This window comes from Protomyctophum parallelum, assembly GCF_964188405.1.
Source record: "Protomyctophum parallelum genome assembly, chromosome: 7".
NCBI lineage: Eukaryota > Metazoa > Chordata > Actinopteri > Myctophiformes > Myctophidae > Protomyctophum > Protomyctophum parallelum.
In genome coordinates, this window is record NC_139705.1 from 9,320,046 (window position 1) to 9,343,110 (window position 23,065).

General features: G+C 42.5%; 3 protein-coding genes across 4 annotated transcripts in view; 1 reads left to right on the forward strand and 2 right to left on the reverse strand.

Moving 5' to 3' along the window:
• Nucleotides 1-23,065, reverse strand: part of pink1 (PTEN induced kinase 1) — a 194,675-nt gene that overhangs the window by 130,852 nt on the left and 40,758 nt on the right. The window lies entirely within an intron of this gene.
• On the forward strand, nt 1,353-4,969 carry LOC310861908 (zinc phosphodiesterase ELAC protein 2-like; the record flags this gene model as incomplete). The annotated part of the gene is given in 4 exon segments (XM_083769644.1): nt 1,353-1,367; nt 2,831-3,037; nt 3,040-4,074; nt 4,077-4,969. Coding segments are annotated over 4 exon segments (1,917 nt in total). The 3' UTR covers nt 4,737-4,969.
• Nucleotides 17,090-22,166, reverse strand: znf217 (zinc finger protein 217). Of its 2 annotated transcripts, XM_083768989.1 has the most exons (5): nt 20,854-22,166; nt 19,615-19,728; nt 18,161-19,519; nt 17,922-18,057; nt 17,090-17,831 (listed from the first exon to the last, which is right to left on the reverse strand). In XM_083768989.1, the coding sequence occupies exons 1-4, from the start codon at nt 22,157-22,159 to the stop codon at nt 17,939-17,941; spliced, it is 2,898 nt and encodes a 965-aa protein (XP_083625115.1). In that variant the 5' UTR covers nt 22,160-22,166; the 3' UTR covers nt 17,090-17,831; nt 17,922-17,938. The 2 variants fall into 2 exon arrangements, with proteins under 2 accessions (XP_083625115.1, XP_083625114.1); XM_083768988.1 differs by having other exon boundaries at nt 17,090-18,057.

The following is a 23,065-nucleotide window of genomic DNA, read 5'->3' on the forward strand; positions in this document are numbered from 1 at the left end:
AAGTAAAACCCTGAATGTGTCAGCTTCCTTTTCCTTTCTCTGTCGCACCAAGCTTAAGCTGAGCAAAACCCTCTCTCTCTCTCTCTCTCTCTCTCTCTCTCTCTCTCTCTCTCTCTGACTGTCTTAGTGTCTTGTCATCTCAGATAGGTCAGGAATGTTTTAATTTTAGGGATAGATTCTGCCTGTCAAGCAAGAGTGGATGGCCCCGTAGTTCAGGAGATGAGATGTGAAGGGTGTAAAACAATAAAAAAAGAGAGAAAAGAAAGTGGGAGATGTGAGAGAACAAAGAGGAAAAGAGCTCACTTTATTGGACAGATTTAATTACACTGAATAGAGATTAAGGCAGGCAATCCACTGAGGTGTGAAATTAACCCTTGATTACTGATGAAGCTCTGAGCAGAGTCAGAAAACAACAGTTTAAAAGAAAAGGGAAAAAAAGAGAAAATGAAGAAAAAGAAAATTAGATTGACCACTTGGTAAAGGTAATTATTCCAGAGATCACATTTTGGCTTAATATCAGCAGGTAATGCTGACATGCATAAATGATTGGGGAAAGGGGGCTACATTATTTACTATGGTGAAAATGTTAACAGAGGGAGACTTGACATGATCTGAAATCAAGCAGCTTGCTTGCATCATACTGTAGATTACTAACCTTTCTGTTAGACTGGGCTTCTTTCCTGCGGGAAAGAGGGCTGCGGAAGAAGAAGAAGAAGAAGAAGAAGAAGAAGAAAAACAATTACATATGCAAAAATGAGGCGATGCAATATGCTCTCTGGTCGTTTTCTGTACTCATTCTCATGTAATGTCAAATATCACTGCATCATCTCAGGACATGGTTTCCTGAGAGCCAATATGGATATTCACTTAAGGGGGGGGGGGGGGGGGGGGGGGAATGTGGTAATAAATGTAATAAGTTGTAATAAGCATGAAAATAACATCATCTGGTATGGGCTACACATTTTCATGCAGTCATCAAGGAGGGAGGGTATACTACGTAGGATACCTCTCAGCTTAAACCTGATGTTCACAACTCAAAGGCACCAAATGCTCTACCCTGACAAGGGTAGCTGTTCGAATAATTAGCGGTAATTAATGAACAGAAAGTGAAGACTCGTTTGTATTTTAAATGATCTTAAATGATCCCATTAGCACTTGTCATACTCGTGTACACTAAACAGCATGAGTTCAATTAGATTTTTTGTCATATTAAAGCGGTTTTACGATGCTACATTTGAAGTCTTCCAGTAATGTTCGTTCAAATTGTCCAGTTGCAACAAACTGTACCGCTCTCCCAGGCAATGAGCCTTTAGCCCCACAGACTCAAATCTGCAGCTATACTTCTTGCGGAAATGGCGTCCGGTAAGGTCATACGAACACGTGACATGAGATCAAACAAACACAATTCCCCTGTCGTAGTTCTTTTTGGCACTTCTTGTTCTTCTAAGAATATTTTCTCTCAACCCAAATCACCACAGATGGCATCCTGTGTGATTGGTCAGAAATTCCATATTCCATACTAAATAGACAGGATCTTCTTCTTAACCAATGGAACATTCAGCATTCAAAGTGGAACCGAATCAACCGAATCAGCATTATTCAAAATAGGTTTTTGGCTTGTCGGAAACCAAAGACGTTCTTTACGGATAAAATAGTTTTATAGTCAATTCGATACAGTTTCACGCTGAGTGCTTAACATTCCATTAGTTAAAGAAGTAGTAGAAGTAGAGTATAGTTCACCCCCCAAAAAAGTACTTATTTTCTATCAATTACTGGTACATGCACACCCCATGAATTCAAGGCTTCGGGGTGTGTCATTTATAAAATAAGTCATTTTTTGGTGAACTATACTCCTTGAAGATCGTCTGTGCCGTGATTTTGGCTAGATAGAAAAGGTGCCAGCAGGGAGCCTTTTAAGCGGCTATCGCTTTAGTGGGTAAATTGGGTATAGAGTCCGTCTGGTAATCAGAAGGTCATCAGCTGCACCTCCGCGGCCCGCCCCGGATTATGAGTAAGCAAGACACTTAACCCCTAAACTGCTCCCCTTGAGCATTCGATCATCATGCACATCTGATCAGCTGAGTGGAGCTGAAGACAGTAATTAAAAATAAAAAGTTGGAAGTTTTGTTTTCTCCACAATTATTTCGTAACGTTGATCTTACACGTTGTTCCAATAAACGTCATTTCCAAAAGTAGTATGTTCTGGTTTACATGCACGAGCAGAGATGGGCAGTATTTTAAATACAAAGATCTCGTATTTTCTGTATTTTAAATACATGAAATTCATATGTTATTATGGCATTTTGTTTTCTTCATACATTTTAAACGGAACTATATACTCGAGTCCTTGCCGCTGCACTTGCCAAGTTTGAAGTCAGTCGGTCCCATATATGCATACGACCATATGGGTGGGATCTGTAGCTCTGGACAATCAGATCTCTGTATCTGTCAGCCCATGTACCTTTTATGCCCATATATGGAGATCGCTGATGTAATCAATATTGGCATGCCCCCCATTTGTAGCCATATATGGAGCTGACTGACTTGCTTGCACCTGACGCCATGCCTATGACGGAAGTGGGGCGGCAGTGGCTCAGGGGTACCTAGAGTTGCCGGTTGGGAACCGCGGAAGGTTCCCATGCAGTTCGATCCCGGGCTCCCCCTGAGTTTGTGTCGAAGTGTCCTTGAGCAGGACTCTGAACCCCTAATTGCTCCCGATGAGCAGGTTTGTGTGCGTTGCAGGTTTCCTATGCCACCAAAATGTGGAACGCCCTACCAACAGTCATTAAGACATGCAAATCCCTTGACTCCTTCAAAACCGCTCTCAAAGGGCACCTACGGACGGCTGCAATTCGAAACTGGCCCCGGTAAAATCTGCACGGACAGGAGGTCTGGCAGTCCAGGTGGAAATCCCATAACAACCAGAGATGCATCCTTGGTGGTGGCATTTGTTTGCAAGCTGCACCCCAAGAAAGGACACTTTTTGGTCCCTGAAGCAAAGAAGCTTGGTCTGCCTGTTGGCACAGCAGCCATCAGCCTATACTCATTAAACAGCTTAAGAATGGGAAAAGTGTCATTTACGAAGGGAAAGAGATCCGGCCCGAGCAGGTCTGCACTCCCACTGACCCGGGACCAGCCTTCATCATTGTTGAGTGTCCCTCTAAGGAGTTTCTCACAGCCATCTGCAACGATCAGCAGCTAGGCAGTTACCAAACCGGGGGGAGTGAGGACCCTGCTGCATTGGTGGTCCACATGACTCCGGAATCCATCTTGAAAACGGATGAATACAAGGAGTGGATGGAGAGGTTCCCCTCCACCACAGAGCATCTGTTACTCAACGAGCACACCTGCACTGTCCACAACGTCAGAAGCCACAAGATTCAGGCCCAGCTCAATATGATTCACCCAGAAATCTTTCCAAACCTGCAGCCTTACAAAGCAACGGAGAGCCAGGCAGACATGCACGTCCCCACCGTCAGAGCCGAGTGCCTGTTGAAATTCCAGTTCAGACCTGTGATGGAATGGCAAAGAGATGCGATCCCCTCTTGTGACACAGAGGAGTTTGTGAAAGAAGCTGCAGAGGTCCCAGACTTTATGCGAGAAGTGGAGGAGTGCAGACAGTTCTGCTCCACTGACTCTGCACTGCTGTCTGGACAAGCGGAGAGCTATCCAGAGGTGGTTTTCCTGGGAACAGGATCTAAAGTCCCAACGAAACTGAGGAATGTTAGCGGCACATTAGTCAACATCAGCCAAAGTCAGTCGCTGATGTTGGACTGTGGTGAGGGGATATTCGGTCAGCTGTGCAGACACTACGGGGACAACGTGGACCAAGTTCTGTCCGCCATGTCAACGGTGTTCATCTCACACATGCACGCTGACCATCACACGGGACTGCCAAACTTGCTCTACCAGAGGAAAAGAGCGCTGGAGACTCTAGGGAAGCCCTTCAGGCCCATATACTTGATGGGCCCGAACCAGATCAAGACCTGGCTCGACCAGTACCACGCCCACTGTGAGGAGATTCTCAGCCATGTCAACTTTGTCCCGAACAAGTCTTTGTGTGAAGGAGCAGAGGTGAGCCGACAGAGACGACAGAGTCCATCATCCAAGCGTTGCTGAAGAAAAACAACCTGGAAAAGGTCCAGGCGTGCCTGGTGCGTCACGGTTGGAGCTCCTACGCCTGCAGCATCACACACCAGTCGGGTTGGAAGCTGGTGTTTTCTGGGGACACCATGCCCTGTGATGCCTTGGTGCACATGGGAAAGGATGCAACGTTACTCATTCACGAGGCGACACTGGAAGACGGCCTGGAGGAGGAGGCTGTGGAGAAGAGACATAGCACCACCTCCCAGGCCATCGGCATCGGCATGCAGATGAAGGCAGAGTTCATCATGTTGAACCACTTCAGCCAGCGCTACGCCAAGGTCCCTCTGTTCAGTGAGGACTTCAATGACCGAGTGGGGATATCCTTCGACCACATGAGGATCCGGTTCAGAGACTTCGGCCTCATCCCCAGGCTCATCCCGGCCCTCAAAGCCCTCTTTGCGTTAGAGATCGGCAAGATGGAGGAGCGCAGAGACAAGAGGGAGCTTAGACGAGACGAGACGGCCGCCGCCACGGCCAGTGGCACGGAGCCGCCCCTGTCTGCGGTGGGCCAGGAGGGACACGGTGGCAAACGCCAGCAGGAGGAACCAGTGCCAGAGAACACAGAGGCCAAGAGACTTAAAGCTACCTAGCAGAGTGTTTCAATGTAAAGGATAGGATCGCTGTTTTTCCAAAATGATTATCCCTTACGCCTGATTAATGCTGGGCTGTGTGTCAGTGTGCTGAAAACAGCCATTCTAAAAGCTCAATCCATAACTAAATGATTATTATTTTGTCTTCATTGCGGTGGTTATAGTTGACCTATTGTCAAGTAGGACACCTACTGGTTAATGAGAAGTATTGCATGAAACTCGAATGGAGACAATTCACTCAACAAGCTCAACAAGGTTATAATAGTTTTTTTATTTTTTTTCATTATAGTTTAGTTTTAGTTAGTTTTGTCATATTTTTTTCTAAGTCAGTAAAAAAAATAATAATAATAGCAGATCTACAAGCTCGTAGCGCGCCACTCTGAAAAGTCGTAAAAATGTGGTGCATATCTTTGAATATACACACACACACACACACACACACACTGCACACACACATGCATGCACGCACGCGCGCACAATTCTGTTGCGTTAACCCTAAACCTAACCCTAGAAATAATCCCAATTGGTCATTTAAATACAAAATTATTTAAATGGTCAGAATTCTGTACTACTGTACTGGACTATACAGATTCTGTTCATAAGTCCTGAAAGAATCCACTTTTTCTCACACAATTGACAGTAGGCCTACAATATCAACCTGCATTAAGTGGTTGGTAAAATATAGCAAACAGTGATCAGAATATAAGATTATTAGGTAGTTAGGCCCAAAACACTTTAGCCATATACATACCTCTTACATCCTTAACTATGCTTGCATGACAGCATGCATATAATAAAATATGTACCCTGTCTAGAACATGTCATTCCCACTGCTGAATGGACAAGGGAGGAGGACAGAGAGGAGAAATAAAGTGCCATAATGAATCTAAAAGGCATAATTCATTCTGATCAAACGCACTCAGGGATGAGTCATGCTCCGGTAACCCCTCTCTGACCAGTGACGGGTCTACAGCAGAGGAAAGGAGGGGGTTGGAGTTGACGAGCATGTATAAATTCTAATTATTCCCAACGTATGTGATCCTGGAAATGGTTGTCCTCTCACAGTGGTGTATGAGTATGTCCAATGAGTCTTCCTCTCTGTCTCTAAGCCTCGCATATAGAATATCTATACAATCTCACTAAGGTGTCATGGATTCGACTACGCTGTGGGCTTGGAGATCGGGTATTTTGGTTTTCTTTTCTTTTCTTTTCTTTTCTTTTCTTTTCTTTTCTTTTCTTTTCTTTTCTTTTCTTTTCTTTTCTTTTCCTTTCTTTTCTTTTCTTTTCTTTTCTTCATGTAAACGTGTGAGGGAAAAGGCATAAGGGACAGGGATAGAATGAAAGCAGCAGTGTGTATAGTGTGGTCGGTGGAGAGGAGAAAAACGCCACACCGGCAATTGGTTTTGGTTCAGGGGGAAAGAAAAGGTACGATGATCAATTAATCCAGGCGGTAATTGGATGACTGTGTGAGTGTAAAGCGGTAATGCTGTAATGAAAGTCATCCATTGTGCACATTCTCTCCCTGGTCGGTGAACCATCCCCCTCATCATCCTCTGGATCTCAGGTGCTTAGCCATGCAAATCTGTCTGACAGCCCAGTACATCTCTGTCTGCCTAATTGGACAGTATAGAGTTGTTTATGGATATTGCAGACATTTAGGACTCAGTTGGGGGCTGCTCAAAAATCATTAGCAAACGGCCCCTGTAACTGGACTGTCAACTTCACTTCGCCAGCGTCAAAGCCTGTGTTAAAAAAAAGGGGGAAAAAATGTTTTTCTCTGTCAGCCACTGCGAAGGATTCTTTTAAAATGGAACAGTATACTTGCTGAACATTCAGACATGTTATGAAACAGGAGTATCTGGATTCTAGCAGCTTGTTATAACACTCCCACTGCTAGTTTTTGATGTGTAAGCGAAGGTGGTGTTTTTGTTAATTAGCAAGACAATCCATCAGAACAATTTGCGGGGGCTTACACTATTTACCCAGTAGGCCTAACTCACACGGGAGGTCACAAGACTATACTCTCCTCATGTTGAGTTCAACCCCCTTTGCACCCCCCTTTCAAATCAATGGGGATAATAGAATTCACCATGATTTCTGGTCACTGGTCAGTCTATTTCATGGAGAGCAGGTGCTTTGAATATGAAAAGAGAATTAAAATCGTGAAAGCATCTGTGTCATTTCTTTTATTTTAGTGTTGGCCATTCAAAAATACCAGATCTACAAGGTCGTACATCTGTTATTTTTGAACATTTTTTAAATATCTTGAAAGTGTGAGAACTACTGATTTAGAAAGCATATAGAATCGTCTCAGGTCTTAATGGGTTAATGTGGTGGTAGTTAGACACAGCCGAGCAAAGGTATTGACATACTACAGAATATTCCATAATATATCCACACAAACATTTACATTTGATTCTGATCATGAGCAATTAACAAAAGTACACGACCCCATCTATACAGCAAAGTGAACATATTTATTAACTAAATTAAATTATATTACCGGTAATTATACCACAGCTGCAATTTTACTCTTTCCGAGGAAATCATAAAGCCACAGATAGATCATAGATGATCTCACCCAGGTTGTTTTAAAGCACGACAATTTAAAATGTCCCGCCCATATCTCAGGTTCTATCCATTCAGATGATATGGCAGATGAAAATGAAAAGGGCACCCATTTTGCATCCGGCCGCACGACATCGACTCCCACTGGAAACCACGAAACACAAATGGCAGGTTTTGGTTCACGATTCTCCAAACGAAAGGCAACTCAGATCACATATAGCGTGGCCGAGGAACAGGTCAGAAGAGTACAGGACACAAGCTTTTAAAGTGATAAGTCTGTGCCAAACCACACAGAGGTGATGTGCTCGTGCTCTGACCCCAACACACACACATGATCTGACCCCAACACACACACACACACAGATCTTGACTGCACATTGCAGGGAGACGAGTTTGAGAAGACCACAGACCCAACGGACAGAGGAATGGACGTCATTGTTGTGAGGTATACGCAACCTATACGCCGTCTGTGGCCAAACACAACAGCAAGAGGTGACGACCGCTGTTGTCTTAAACAAACACAACGCCATCCGAAAGGAACAGAAGCATATCAGTCAGTAATGACCATGATGTCCGGGCATAGTGCATTCATGGAGAGGAGAAACTACTCTATCATTTCATTTATCTCTGTCTGTTAAGAGATTATTTTTGAGCATGGATTGATTGCGATGATGCCAAAGATCACAAGGTATATACTGCCACAGTCATGCGCATGCACGGGACGCACAAAAACGATGACAAGACAAGGGTAAATTCAGAGGAGAAACTAACTCATATAGTCTCTCTTCTCCCTCCCTTTTTCCTCTCTCCTCTCTTTATACCCTTCTGTCTTTATTGCTGAAGTCCAATCAATGGCAAACCAGTGTCTATTGTCTGTTCCGTGCTCGGTCCTCTGCCCTGCCGCTGCACCCCCCCATTACAGAGATGTTTCTTCCCATCAGTGCCTTTACTTATCACTTCCCGGGTGACATTGAACTTCCCATGCCCCGGCCCGCTGAGACACATCTCTGAACTCACACAATTACTCTTCATCCCCCACTAACAATTTAGTAATGAAGTATTGATTTCCAGATTCCTCTCTTATGGATGATATTAGATTTTGTTTGATAAACTGTGCCATGGGCCTCTAATCTGCACTGTCCCCTTTCCCCACTGTCTGTAAAACAAAGTGCCACCGGAGAGATAATGACCAGGGAACATCGATGAACTCATTTCGTCAATTTGTAACACTTGACAATGAAAAAGGGCAGGCATTTTTCAAGCAGCAATGTCAAAGTTTATTGCTCTGGGTACGGTTCTTATTGGAAGCCAGACATCTTGAGCAGCGTTCGGTTCTAATTTATGGGTCCCAATGTGCCAGTTACTTTTAAAGGAAATGTTTGGATACTGCGAGGATATTAGTGTTGCACCTGGGTTGTCTGATTTCCAGGGCCACCGGGGATTCATGTGTCACGTCAGAAAATACAAAAAACAGGAGAGGAGAGGCTGAGACTCTGGCTATTTGCAATGCAAGAAAATGCTGTTCAGGACATAAATCATACTGAAATGTTACATGCAAGTCACATGCACAGATGTAAGGGCCACATGAATCCTTGAATTCCAATGTTTGTGGGCCAGAAATGTGTTCTCACGGAGCTGCTATTGTATTTCATACATACAAAGTGGGAAAAGATAATTTAGGAGTTGAGTTTCAATTCTTAGGAAACATTTGAACCCGCTTGCAGAGTTTGCAGACATCATATGAACATGACATATACATGAAATATAACGTAATATAACATTGTTATATTGTAATGTAGTTATATTCTGTTAATAAGTAAAGACCTGCTAAAAGTAGCCGTTAGCATGGGTTATCCTTTAACAGAACCACCACTTAAAGCGCTGGTTCTCATTTTCATGTCAAAGAGTGCCAAATTGGTATACGTATTAGACCACAGACCTCCATTTCAATGAAAGTTGTTGCAAATGAATAGTTGTATTGCATAAAAGGTTGCATTTTGGCGATTAGGTTCCAATTGCATTTAATGTATAAGATTAGCTTTTAATAGGGAGAAGAACCCCCCCCATTGGAGTCTAGACGCTGGTGGTGGCAGTGGAGAAGAACCTCCTTCCTTCTCAACACTAGATGGACATGGTCATGGTGGAGTTAGGGATGGAGGTGGGCTACTTTAGATTTAGACCTGACGTTGAAACCTAAAATAAAAAAGTCTTCTGAAAGAATATATATTCAAAGATGTGTGCCGCATTTTAAATGTTTTTTTTTGTTGTGGCTTTCGCCTTTATTTTATATTTCTTATGGAGCTTGTAGGTCTGCTATTTTTGATGAGCTTGTAGATTCTATTTTCTATTTTTCAATAGCTAAAGTATAACATAATGCTTAGTTAAAACACCAAAAGGGGTTCCCTCCCAGAATGGGTTTTAAAGGCAGAGTCCAATCGCCTGATTGGCTGACTGCAGATTGGCTAGACATGCTGGCCTCATAAACTGTAGATGACAACAGAGATCTTCCTCATTTGAACCTTCGCTAAAAGCTACATTTGAATCTATGCATATGCTGTAAGTGGGACAAGAGAACCCTATGATCTGAATAGTGGATCTTATCTCATTCTATGGACTTCTAGTGGGTAAAATAATACTGGAATTAAACTGTTCCTCATTTTGCTATGGACCCCTGGAGCAGTGGAGCCTCGTCAAGCACCTCTGAGGGAGTCAGCTGATTTAAAGCACCAGTACAGTACATGCCATTGTCTGTTTACATAATAAATACATAATACTTAATGGCTTCATTTTAAGATCTTACTGTACATATTTTCTCCAGTCATTAAAACCGTACTGAACTTACCTGAATAATTCATTTAATGTTGGCTAAACTTAATTGCATGGTTTAGTCACGAGCGTATTTGAATTCTTATTCAAACGTTTTTGGCTATACACGTTTCAAGTCTCTGCAAATCAATCTTTGCACCCCTAAAATGAACTGAATCCAGTGGCTTTCCTTGTAAATAAAACAAACCATATGGTATGCCTTCGAAAATGGTCAGCAGTATAAATGTCAAGTGTACAGTCACAGTCAATGGGGTAAACATGTCAGACCACCGGTATGGTCCTTTAACAAATTCGTAATCTTTCCTGTTTTGCTTTTGAGAGGAGAGACAATGTGGAACTGCTGTAGCCTACAAGATAATCTCTGGGAACCAAGGCAATGCTTACATAGATAGTCTATAATGTAGGCCCATTTCTTTTTTCATTTCACATTTTTGAATTTTAATATACTGTAATGTGAACAGTGGCTTATCATATTTTCAAAGGCTATTCCTTTCCCCGATATAGCCCCAGAATTGTTTTCTTTACGTTAATACAGGCTATTGCACAGACTATTTATCTGTTGCAAAGTCAAATCATTTATTTCTCCTCATTCATCCTGATAGAATGAGGGACCCGAGGAACGTCAGCCAATTTAAGACCGAAAATCCCAGTTCAGCTCAGAGTAATCTGATTTCCCTCCTCCCTAGAAATCTACATGTATAGTGCTTATCAACTGGATTACTGGCAGGTATAGGAAGAATAACCCAATTTGAGGTTACTTGTTTCTCTGTGTGTAGTATTCAGTGTCACATTGCGTTAGAGGAGGAGGGCTATTGCTTTGTGAAATAGAGGTGTAACTGCCTCACCCCGGCCTTCCGCAGCTTTTATCTACACATGTCTGTACATTGCATTCATTTGGGACCGTATACAAAGCAGTTATAGATACTCAGATCAAATGCAAATATGCAGTGATTCTGACAATGGCCCTCTCCAAATGTCTCACCCCATGACCTATACATCAGCTGAATGCAGTTTAAAGGACACTATCCCATCCTGCATAGTATTTAATTTTAATGCATCTGATATGTGCACCCTGTCCCTGTTTGTCCTATACCACCACCAGGTATGTGCTTTGGGAAGTGACAGATCTGGGGTGGGTTTAGTGGAGTGGTGATACCGCCAGGGCTATAGGCAAGGCTCCCATGTGGCTCCACTCCATGGCTGGGCAGTCAGGACCTAATAGGACCCAGACCAGCAGGGAACAGATGACCCTCACCCATGGACTCTTATAACACTGCAGAGGTCAATCCCCCCCCCCCCCCCCCCCCCCCCCCCAGAATGATAGGGGCACTCTCTCTCTGAGGCGATTATTGATAAAGAATGACACGCCAATATAGACACACGGGGGGGAAATACACTCTGGGGGCCAATCACCTCTCAGCTCCTGTTTCTGTGGCGGGAAACCAGCCTAATGTGTAAACGCTGGGCAGGGGGACACTATTCCCTTACCTATCGAGCCACCATGAAGAAAACAAAGTGGAAACCATCAGTGACGCGGGGACCCGTGTCAGTCTCATTTAGACACAGGCATCCTAATATATTTCTTTTAAAGGAAACAATCATCTTTTCTGATGTACCAAAAATATCCAGTGACAGGCGAGGTCACGATATCTACACCACAGCGGTGACTGCAGTACATCACGTGACCAACGGTGCATTATGCTTTCTCGGCCCCTCTGCGTGTGTAGTATACTGTAAGCCTACACTTCAAGCTACTGTCGGAATGCCGAGTCTGTCCTTAATTCTTCAAAATGTGTAGGGCCAATATGCAGCGCTACAACTTTTTCAGTTCCATTTCAGCCCAGTGATGTATTGTTTGAGCTTAGCAAAAACAAAATGTCTAAAGGCTGCAGTGAAGTACGGCGAGACGAAAACACAAGCAGGCACCTGGATAATTCTATTCCTGGGTATTCTACACCTTGAATAATTATTTCTTTCCGAAAACTGTACGACAGGAATGCATCAATATTTACAGAAAATAGACTGTGTTGTTAAAATACCCTGACCAAAGTACAAAACAATACCGGTGAGACTAAAAGGCTGGTGGAAGCCTAGAAAAACCGTGACAATGTATCATTTTCTAGGCCACACTGTATATCTATGGTAGCTTGTTGGAGAGTGCTAACTTAGGAGAAAGCAGTTGCTTAGGAGGTGCCATGTCCTACCAATCACTCTCCTCTTCTAAAGGGCCTCCAATGGCACCTGAGGGGGAATCTCATGGCTGTCATCCCAGAAAGCCTGCCGCACTGTTGCCTGCTTACCATCTGCTACCCGTATGATCGAAAAAACAGGCAAAATTGTCTCAGAGAAGGCACCTCGATCACACTATCATTTGAACTAATATACGTTTGCATGTTTTCTGAGCGTTCATATGACGTCTAGAATCTACAATGCAGAGACATTCTATTTGACAGATAACGTTAAATGATGGAGCGTGCATGTTTTGTGTAGGTCGAGTGCTGTGCAAATGTATATCACAGCCTTGCCCTGTCGCAGCTTGGACCTGGCATCTGACAGAGAGTGAAGAAAAAGAAGCAGTGGGACCCTGTCAGTGTTCCACTTCCTGTAAATAACCCCCTCCATGCCTTTGGTTTTATCATTCCCTGCAAATTATTCTGGGGGCCCCTCCAGAGTCGACAAGAAATAGCATTATTTTATGGCATGGAGAAAAAAGAGAGAGAGAGAAAAAAAAAAGAAGAGATAAAAAAAAGAGCAGTCAGAGGGAGAAAAAGGGAGATGGGGCTAAAAAAGGTCCTTCAGGGAACATGGTGTAAATGAAGTTCCAGGAATGACACGGGCGAGCAATGAGGCGTGGATGGAAAATATACGCTGCACATCATCGGATAGAGATGCCAGTGGAAATGGCTTCATTGAAGTGTCAGCCCTCATCCATCAATCAATCATCCGCAAGAAACAATAACGCTGCGGCGATGGGGCAGCTTTTATGGGGCTTACTCATGGGTATCGGAAGCAGCACTTAAGTGTAGTTCTGACACTGGGAGAAAAACAGAGGTGAGGTGCTTGGCTTATTCCACATGCAGGTAGAGTATAGAGGAAGGGGGTGGGGGGCAGGGGGCTAAGTAGACAATGCACCCCTGGCAATATAAATAAATAAAGAACTTCACAGAGTGAAAAATGTTTCACCTTCATAAAAGCAGAAAGTTTCTGTTTTTGTCCACCCTGGTGGACACACAATACTCTATTGGGATGATAGCCTAACTGATCTGTTTTTTTTTTGTTTTTGTACTTTTTGTTTTTCATAATGTCTACTGTTGTTACAGTTGACTTCAATGTACAGTATATTTCAAACTGGTTGGTTAATCATCATAAGCTAAATGAATATAATGCGTACCTAACTAAATAAATGAATGTGTTTGAAATCAATAAGAGAACAATGTAGGAAGTAAAACTATGGTCCCATAGGCACACATATCCTATAAGCAGTATCTCCTGTTCTGAATAATAAGCATGTTTATTACAATACTTTGACAAAACAAAAACTGAAAGAAAACAGTGAAAGAATAAGCAACATATCTTTTGTCTTATTACAATGATGAAAGGTCCAAACACTAAGGATCATAGAAAAATGAGCAAGAAGATGTTAAATGGTCCAACAGTCGCTTTTGCTGTATGTAAGTCTTTTGATTTCCCCAAACCAAGTCTCTTGATGGCTTCTCGGCAACATGAAACATGACACGTCATCCATTATTCTGTACGTGTGCCTTGCTATCTCAGCCCGCTCCATATGGCCCCTGTTGTCTCCAGACACCCAAATCCCTTTCCTGAGGCCAGGGGCTGTTTTTGTGGGAACCATTACATTGCTCCTCTTCCTCAGAGGGATGGGGTGACGATGATGAGCAATCACGGCCACAGCCACAACAGACTTTCTGCCTCAAAATTCTGACAGGATATACAACAATTGTCCGTATCTGCTTTTCTGGCCCGATTCTTAATTCATTCAAGTTGACAATCTGGAGGCAACAATTATGAGTGCCGAAAGAACACATGAAGTTTACTATAGGAGTGAGGGGGGGAGGTAAGACACAAAGAGCTGTGTTTGACAGTTCTAAAGCAGCTACACATCTGTGTTTTCTATCAGTCAGAAATGAGTCTGTCCACAACCTCTATACTAAAGCACTTTGAACAGATGAATGCATGGCAATGCAAGCATAAAATGACATTTGTGTACTGAATTGTGTGCTAACAATGACTGCTGACTGCTCAAGTGAATCTTTATGACAAGCAAAAAAAAAGAAAGAACCTTTCACAAGGTCTATTGTGAAAATAAAATGTGTAGTTCCCCCCCCCCCTCCTTGATAATACTTTGCATTAATCATTGATAATGTTAAATACCTAGTCACAAATTATTTAAAAATTTACATTGATATTCTCTATCAAAATTAGCTAAAGAATTTACTCGCACAAAACTGCTCAGCATGGGCTACAATACAATACAATACATTAAGATTACAGGTGACTATAGAATAGGTTTTGACTAAACACTGTTCATGTTCACTCATATATATGAACATCAATAATAGCAGAGATCCCAAGTTTAGAAAATAACCCAAATAAACAGTGTGAAAATGCATACTGTATCTTTGCTTGTTAAAGGGAGTTCTTGACATAAAACCCTTGCAGCAAGTTTTGATAAGCGGAAAATCTTACGAGAGCATCTTTCTGGACATGGATTGAGAATAACAGGACGCATGTCACAATGTGTAGTCGGCCTCTGTTTTCTGCCATGCATCTGAACTGAGTTTGCCACAGTGTGAGGGAATATGAGGGTGATGCTAAGTGAAATGCTCATTTTGCGTTTGTGATTACCAAGGCCCATGGGCGATATGCACTAATGTGAGCTAATGCAATAGATTACACAGTGCTGGCCCAGGGGAACAGACAGCAAACAGATGTGGTACAGTCAAAAAGAGAGAAGGGGGTGGGGGGGTAACTTTAAAGTGTTCATTGTGCTGGAGAATGCCCATTGTTCTTCAGTTGACAGAATCCAAAATTATGACAGGCTCTGTCAGTCACCTTTTTCATTAGAGAAAATAGCACTGCACTCACTCTCCTACAATTGTGACTGCACCTTTCAAGACAACAGTTTATAGGCGTATTTAGTCATTTTCAGAACAGAAAATTAGTCCTCAAAGGGTCATTGATCATACATACCAGCCACATGATAGATATGTAAACTGAACTCCTTAATCCTAAACACAGAAACATAAACCATTGCAAATTGTGAAAGCCAGCTCATCTGAGAAAGCTGTACTGTAGAGTTTGCATGTACTGCCATCTAGTGGTCAGAGGCTAGATGAACAGATGTTCCTCAAAACCTGCATTCTATCTTGGCAATGACTTTGGGATGCAAAGCCCTATAACTTGTGCAACGCCAGTAGGAAGTTTGAAGGAAATTATTAACCTGTGAAAACTGTCAGTGTAATATCAACATTTTTTTTTTCCTTTATGGAGGCCTACTTTTGATTCATGCATGTTTAATTTAACAGTTGAAATAAGAATTGAAGATACTAGCCAAGTAGCCAGTAGGCCTAGTACGAAATAATTGGGTGACTTCAGTTTACCGTTCGTTTTAGCACTATAGATCCAAATATACGGTAGTTTACAATAATTAAACCTTTAGATTATCTCAGTTCATCTGCACTGCTTGAAACATTGTTGCACACAGAATTAAGCATTTTCAAAATAGAATTGAACAGATTGTTTCACATTGTGCCATTTATGAATGCCTTGGTTGAATGACGTCAGCTATGGCAAATATTTCTTTTTTGATAAATCCAATATTCCCAGAACTTGGTGAAACAAGTTAAAACTGTAAAATAAGCAAGGTAATTTTTAAGTGATCACTTGACTGATAAACCAAAATCAAGTTAAATAACTGTAAAACAGTTTATATTCATGATCTCAATCAACTTTTTGTGCTGGCTCAATCACTGGAGGGTGTAAAAGAAACTTGGTACTGTGGATAACACAATTGCCCATCACTGTTGTGACAAAAAGAGTCGAGCCAGAAGACAAAGCTCTCCTTCTACCTAGCAATCTTCGTTCCTACCCTCACCTATGGTCATGAAGTGTGGGTCATGACCGAAAGAATAAGGCTGGAATACAATCGGCCGAAATGAGTTTTCTTCGACGGGTGGCTGGCATCCCCCTTAGAGATAGGGTGAGAAGTTCAGTCACATGAGAGAGACTCTTGAGTAGAGTCGCTGCTTCTTCGCCTGGAAAGGAGCCAGCTTAGGTGGTTTGGGCTGGTTAGGGTTCCTCTCGGGCATCGCCCTAGGGAGGTCCTCGAGGCACGTCCCACTGGGAGGAGACCCCGGGGCAGACCAAGGCGCAGTTGGAGGAAACACATCGACTCACTTCACTGGCCTTGGAACATCTCGGGATCCCCCAGGAGGAAGTCACTAATGTTGCTCTGAGAGGGAGGTCTGGAACACTCTGGTGGAGTTGTTGCCCCCACGACCAGACGACTGATAAGCGGTTGAAGATGGATGGATGGATGGCCCATCACTTAAGTATAGACTCATGCCAAAAACCTTATTGACTCACTTTATTGTAATGCGTCATACAAATCTCAAACAATATTTTCAATTTTACATACATACACATGGATGCGAGAGAAAAAAAACAAAGGAAATAACTTGAGTCTCTCAAATGGAAATGTACCAAATTACACAAAGGTAACAATGCACCCACATTTCTTTTAAATATTGCTTGACCTGAGACAAAATGTACTTTTTCTTTCACAGTGTACAACATCATATTGAGCCATTCCTCATTTGAGGTAACTTTTTCAATCAATCCAGGAAAAACAACAAAGCCCCATTTTAGACCTGGATCTATAATTATGAAGCTTTTCAGGAATAGTAAATATGACGCGAGTCAACAGTTCTGTTCAATCTGAGGCACTTAATGTCCATCCAGTGTTAACTAGTGAAAGTCACACAAGACTTTCGGTTCTTGTTTCAGCTAGGTAGACCAGCTCAGATGACATGTTAGCTACAGCAGCTTTACAAAAGAAAACAGTGTTTTTAAGTCAATAAATTGAGGTAGACCATTTTTAACATATACAGTAGACTGGTCAATGTGGCCTGTTAAACCACTGGGCCTTAGATAACCTATTTGACAGATATAACCCCACCCTTCAGTGCTTAGGGAAGAAGAAAAAAAAAGAGAACAAGGGAGTTCTTGATTACCGCCTGCACAATTGTATAACTTAACAGAGCAGAACAAATTAATCTTTGAACGACGTTATTTAATACAAATGTTCTCTTTACAGGAAACTTACCAATATGATTATTTAAACAAACTATATTCCCTGTAAAAAAACATATCTTGGCTGTTATGCCATGGACTAATTTCTCAAGAGGTCACTCGCTGTTATCAAGTGAAGCATTATATTTAAAGAAGAGGGGATCTGATTCGATTCCCTGTGAAAGACAAAGTCCTAAACTCTGAAAATATATTTATATAATACTGTTGTTTTCTTTGTGGTAAAAAAAAAAAAAAAAAAAAAAAAGAACAAAACAAACAAAAACAAACAAAAAGAGGTCAGAGAGTGCAGTCCACCACGCTTCTTAAGTCAACCAATTAAATAAATCCTCCAAATCAGGTCTCCAAAGGGGGTAGTAGCCCAATTGAAACCTAAAAAGACAATTAAATTAATTAAATCCATCAGACTTTGTGGACTGTCATAGATCGTTTATGGCTAGGCACTCTAAAATGGAATCCTACCTCAACTTTGTGCCATTTCAGTTACTTTTTTCTGTGGGTCCATAACGCTCATTAGGGAACGGACGTGGTAGGTCGTTCCCCAATGTGATCTGTAGGTTGGGTAGAGTAGGTAAGTGCTGGTACAGAGTTCTGCTTCCTGAGAAAAGACAATATGACAGTTAAACTGGTGGCTTCAGTATGAAAGAGAAAAGGTTACTATTTCCATGAGACCGTGGACAACTGGGTACTACAGTACTCACCGGCTCTAGAGTTAGACATCCCACCATGACTGGAGTTTGGCATTGTGCTATGGTAGAGAGATGACAGGTCACTGTGAGCATAGGAGCGCAGGATGTTCATCATGTTCCATTCTGTGTCAATACTGCCTCCAATAGTAGAAGTTGTAGTCTTCACAGGTCCAAAGGCCTCAGAGACCATGGAAGATGACCCAAGTGGAAATGCAGCGTTGACATTTCTCACCATTGCAGGCAGTCTGTTGTGTCCATCCCCTCCTGGTTGCCTAAAGCCAGGCTTCTCAGAGCCGTCAGTTTCTCTGCCCAGAGGCATAGTGTACTTCATTCTCTTGTTGGAAGATTCACCTAAGTCCATGTGGGGGAGACTTGCAAATCGGGGGTTGAGGCAAAGTCTTGCAGCATCTGTGGACCAGTCAACTCCACCTCTCACTGGGTAGATAATGTCTCCAATCCCGACATTATCTGGTGTGCCACGTTTGTCCATTACATTCTTGCTGCTGCTGGTGGATTTCTTAACCAGTTCAGTAAACGCAGGGGGTCCCTTAGGAACACATGTACTATCAACCATTTTCCTATATTGCTGGGTCTCCTGGGCGGCCTCATGCTGGGGCATAGGGTTAGGGGACTGGTTCAGAGCATGTGGTGGGTTGAAGGAGTCAGTCCTTTCTTGGCGCTTTGCGGGTAGAGGAGTTGGAGACTGGGTTCGACGAGGATGGCTCCTGTCAATCATAGGAAGTGGGGCAACATCCTTCCCATTAAGGGCAGGTGGGCAGCCAGTATAACGTTTCCGTTTCAGACTGCCTCTGAATCCATTCTTTTTTGTAATGTCTGACTTGTCTTTATGGCTCAGCTTTTTGTGCATAATCAAGACCTCTGGGTACAGGGTTTTATATGGACAGGACGAACAGGCTATAGGAATTAATGCATTTCTGGGTTCTGAGCTGGCAGAGAGAGAGAGTGACACTTTTAAGGACAGATTTAATGGGGCCTCAGAGCTCTCATCTTTTATCTCCTTCGGTTCCGTCTTCAAGCTAACAGGTATGGGGCATTTTATGTGCACATCAGCCAGAGAGTAGGAATGCTTAGCAATTAATTTCCCATACTCAGCATTCATTTGGGTGAGTGGTTTGGCAAGCTTGACATCATCAAATATGTCCTCTGGTTTTCCTGTGGTGCATAATTTGGGTCCCGGTACCCATAGTTTGGACCTATTTGGAATACTCTTTTCATCGTTAAGAGATGGCACGGGTCCGCTGACGGTCTCTTGGCATGGCTTGTCCTTGTGACGTCGCACCACGTGATATTTCAGTGATGTTTTTTGGGCAGCAGCATAAGTACAGTACATGCACTTGAATGGCTTCTCACCTGAAATAGGAGAAATAAATTGAACTACATCGTAATTTAACTTTTAAAATTATATTGTATATATTGTATTGTAGGTAGATAATTGCTTAATATACCTGTATGAGTCCTCAGATGAACAGTGAGGTAATAGTTTGAACGGAATGTCTTGGCACAGTAACTGCATGCTCTGGATTTGACTTTTGATCTTTCCAAACCACCATCACCTTTTTCTGTTGAAATAAAAAATGTATAGGATTGAACAGAATATCAGAGCAAAGGGAAGGGCTCAGACTGAACAGCAGAGGGAGCACACGTAACCTAGCCTGGTTAATAAACCAGACCGAATCAGCCGTTGGCAAAAGAAAATTGCCTACCGGCGGATTTCGGTCTGGAGAGGCTCAATTGTACGCCCATTTTCTACACACGAGAACGTGTGCGCCCAATAGGGACACGGTATGCAATATGGGCGGGCTTTGGTACAGTGACGTTCAATGCTTGAGACCTTTGACTGACAGTAGCTCTGACCAATTGCGTCAAAGAGAAAATGTTTCCCTGGAAATGAAATCCAAGCTGAGCCTCCCCAGACTAATATCCCGCGGATCCGTGCGATATTAGTCTGGTTTATTAACCAGGCTACACGTAACCCAAGAACACCTTCTATGGAGTTTTTAAGGTGCTTTTTAAGGGATTTGTTTTTGTTTTGTTATGTGTGTTAAAGGAGAATTCCATGCTAGAAGGCTTTCTTACCTTTATTTGTAGTTGTTACGTCCCCAACAAAGAGGTCCAGGTGTCATTTTGTGCAAAAGTGCATTATTGGCTATTTCCCCTAATATAAGCCCTCAACGGGGGTTGGGGTTTTGTGCCAATTCGCTTATTTTCATCGAAATAAGTAGTAAAGTGTGCCGCTTGGGATACTATTTACATTATGAAGAGAGGATATATAGAAAAAAATATAGATTTTTGAGCGATGGAAATAAGCGAATTAGCATTACACCCCATAGCCCCATTCACTTCAATTCAATGCAATTCATTGAGGGCTTATGGTAGGGAAAATAGCGCTTTTGCACAAAATAACACCTAGACCTCTTTGGTGGGGACGTAACAATTACAAATAAAGGTAAGAAAGCCTTCTAGCATGGAATTCTCCTTTAATAGCGTCAATACAAATATTTATAAAAAATAAAATAAAGTGTGTTAATAGCTTTAGATTCCCATAGTAGTCAGTGTTTGTTCAGTCTACATCTCATTAGTGAACGGAAAATAAATTTACAGCACCTTTAAATATCTCCATTCATATTTGATATTATTTCAGAAACATAACAGAAAGATATTTTATTTTGTCCCATAGGACTTACCTGAACCCACGGTCTCTTCGCAACAGTCTTCAGACCCGTCCTCTGCATGGTCCAGTGAGCCTGATCTTGACAACTTCCCATCGCTTGAGGCGGTTGGGCTCACCCTCTTGTGCACCCTGGAGTGTAGCACCAACTGGTGGTAGGTCCTGAAAGTCTTCCCGCAGTCCTCACAGGTGGTCGGCCTTTCCTTGTCCTTATCTTTTTGCATCAGCGTCCTCCGGTCTGGCTCAGGTGGTGGTGGAGCTACTGCAGTCTGTTGCCTCAGCTCTTTACCGAAGTCCTCTTTCATAGCTTTGTACCCATGGCCTTCAGACCAAATATTACTCAGCTCTTCTTTGTCTTCTTTGTCAGAGCCACTATCTTCATTGTCCGTGCTGGCATCGAGGGCCATATCTTTAGCGTTATTTGGACCAACTGCTATCTTGCCTTTTGTAGCAAGTTGCCAGGCCTGGTATGTATTGAAAGGATCTAGCTGGGCAATCCATTTGGATGATCTCTTAAGTTGCAAATCATTTCCATCAGAGCGGGGCTGAAGCTGGAGACTCTGCAGAAATGTTTCCTGTCCGACAAGGGATTTAGTAACAGCAGCTTGGTCGCCCTTGGATTCGGCTTTGTCTGGCTCTGTCTCTCGATTATGTACTTTACTGTGTTCTGCCAAACTATCTTGATCAGGGAAAAAGAATCCACAGACCATGCACATTTTGTAAATGGTGACTACAGGCTCTGTGGTTTGGTCGTTAATAACACCATTGATCATTACTGGGGTCTCCAAATCATGCTGGGCCTTGTTCTTAGCTCCTTGCTTATTTCCATGCATCTTCATATGGTTCTTGAGAAACCATGGCTCCCTGAAGCGTCGTCCACAGATGTTGCAACCGTAAGTGAAGTAGTCCTTGTGTTTCCTTAAGTGAGTTTCCAGTTCGCTGGCATCTTGTGATACCTGACCACAAACAACACAGCTGAACATCTCCCTTTCAAGAGGGAGGCTACTTGGTTTGGTTCGGGCCACGTTCCCTGGGATGCGGAATTCGGCCTCCACTCGAAGAACAGCTGGCTCGAAGAGTGTGGTGGGGTGTCGAGTTAAGACGTGTGGTCCAAGCTCCTCCTGATGAGTAAAGGTCTGCTCGCAGAACATGCAGGTGAGTGCCACACTTTCTCCAGCTATTGGCATAGCCTTTTCTACAGTTCTGCTGTGAGGGGTCATGCTAGAGCCAAGTCCAGGCATGCTAGCACTGCTACTGACCAGACTGTCTTGGCCTAGACCATCAGGGATCTCCACAAAGGGTAACAACAGATGAGTCGGCATTGTCCTCCAAAAGATTAATGGGAACCTGTAAACAATTAGAGAGGAAAAGGTTAATGGTCTTTAGTACCGAAAGACGCCTGGGTGAGCCACAAGTTTTTCCAAGACAGAAAAATAAATAAACACTCAATGAACATAAGGCAATAATTTTAAACCACACTTGGCCAATGTTGAAACAGGAAATGTCTCCCTTTTAGCAATCAACAGCATAGAAGACTCATTTCCTCTGTGTGACTGATGTTGTAGAATAGATAATGGGATGTCTCACTTTGGTCAAATGTGTATTTTTTTACCACGTAAATGTCTGGTTTTCACAAGGTGAGAGACTACACTTAAATTATGCAACTAAAAATGTACTGGAACATCATGAATTGTTATTAAAGTATTATTCCCACAGATCAGAATATCTATATACGGACAAACATTAGAAATACACAAAACAATGGCAATTGACAGTCACATTATATTGCGTCATCAATATCTGAAAATAATCTGTATTATTTTGAGACCGATCCAATACAGATATGGCATTTTTATGGCCGATATGGAAGATTTTGATATCCTACTAATTATATTGTGCATCACTACTACATACTAAATTAATGTGTGTTTTTCGTTACCGTTATTCTTTAATACAATTTAGGCATTTAGCAGACGCTATTAATCCAGAGTAAGAGTAATCCACAGTAAACTAAAACACCACATGGTAATACATACAAAATAGTCATCAAGAAGCATACGTAAGCTAAGAATCTAACACCTGTCTAACAATGGAATATCTGTATAATGAAACTATGCGAATACACTAGTGCTATGTCTACATAAAATGCCATCTAAATTACATAAATTGAGCCTTTGCATATGCCTCTTTGGTCGTCACGGCTAGGGCAAGTGCTACGGCTAAGGTGG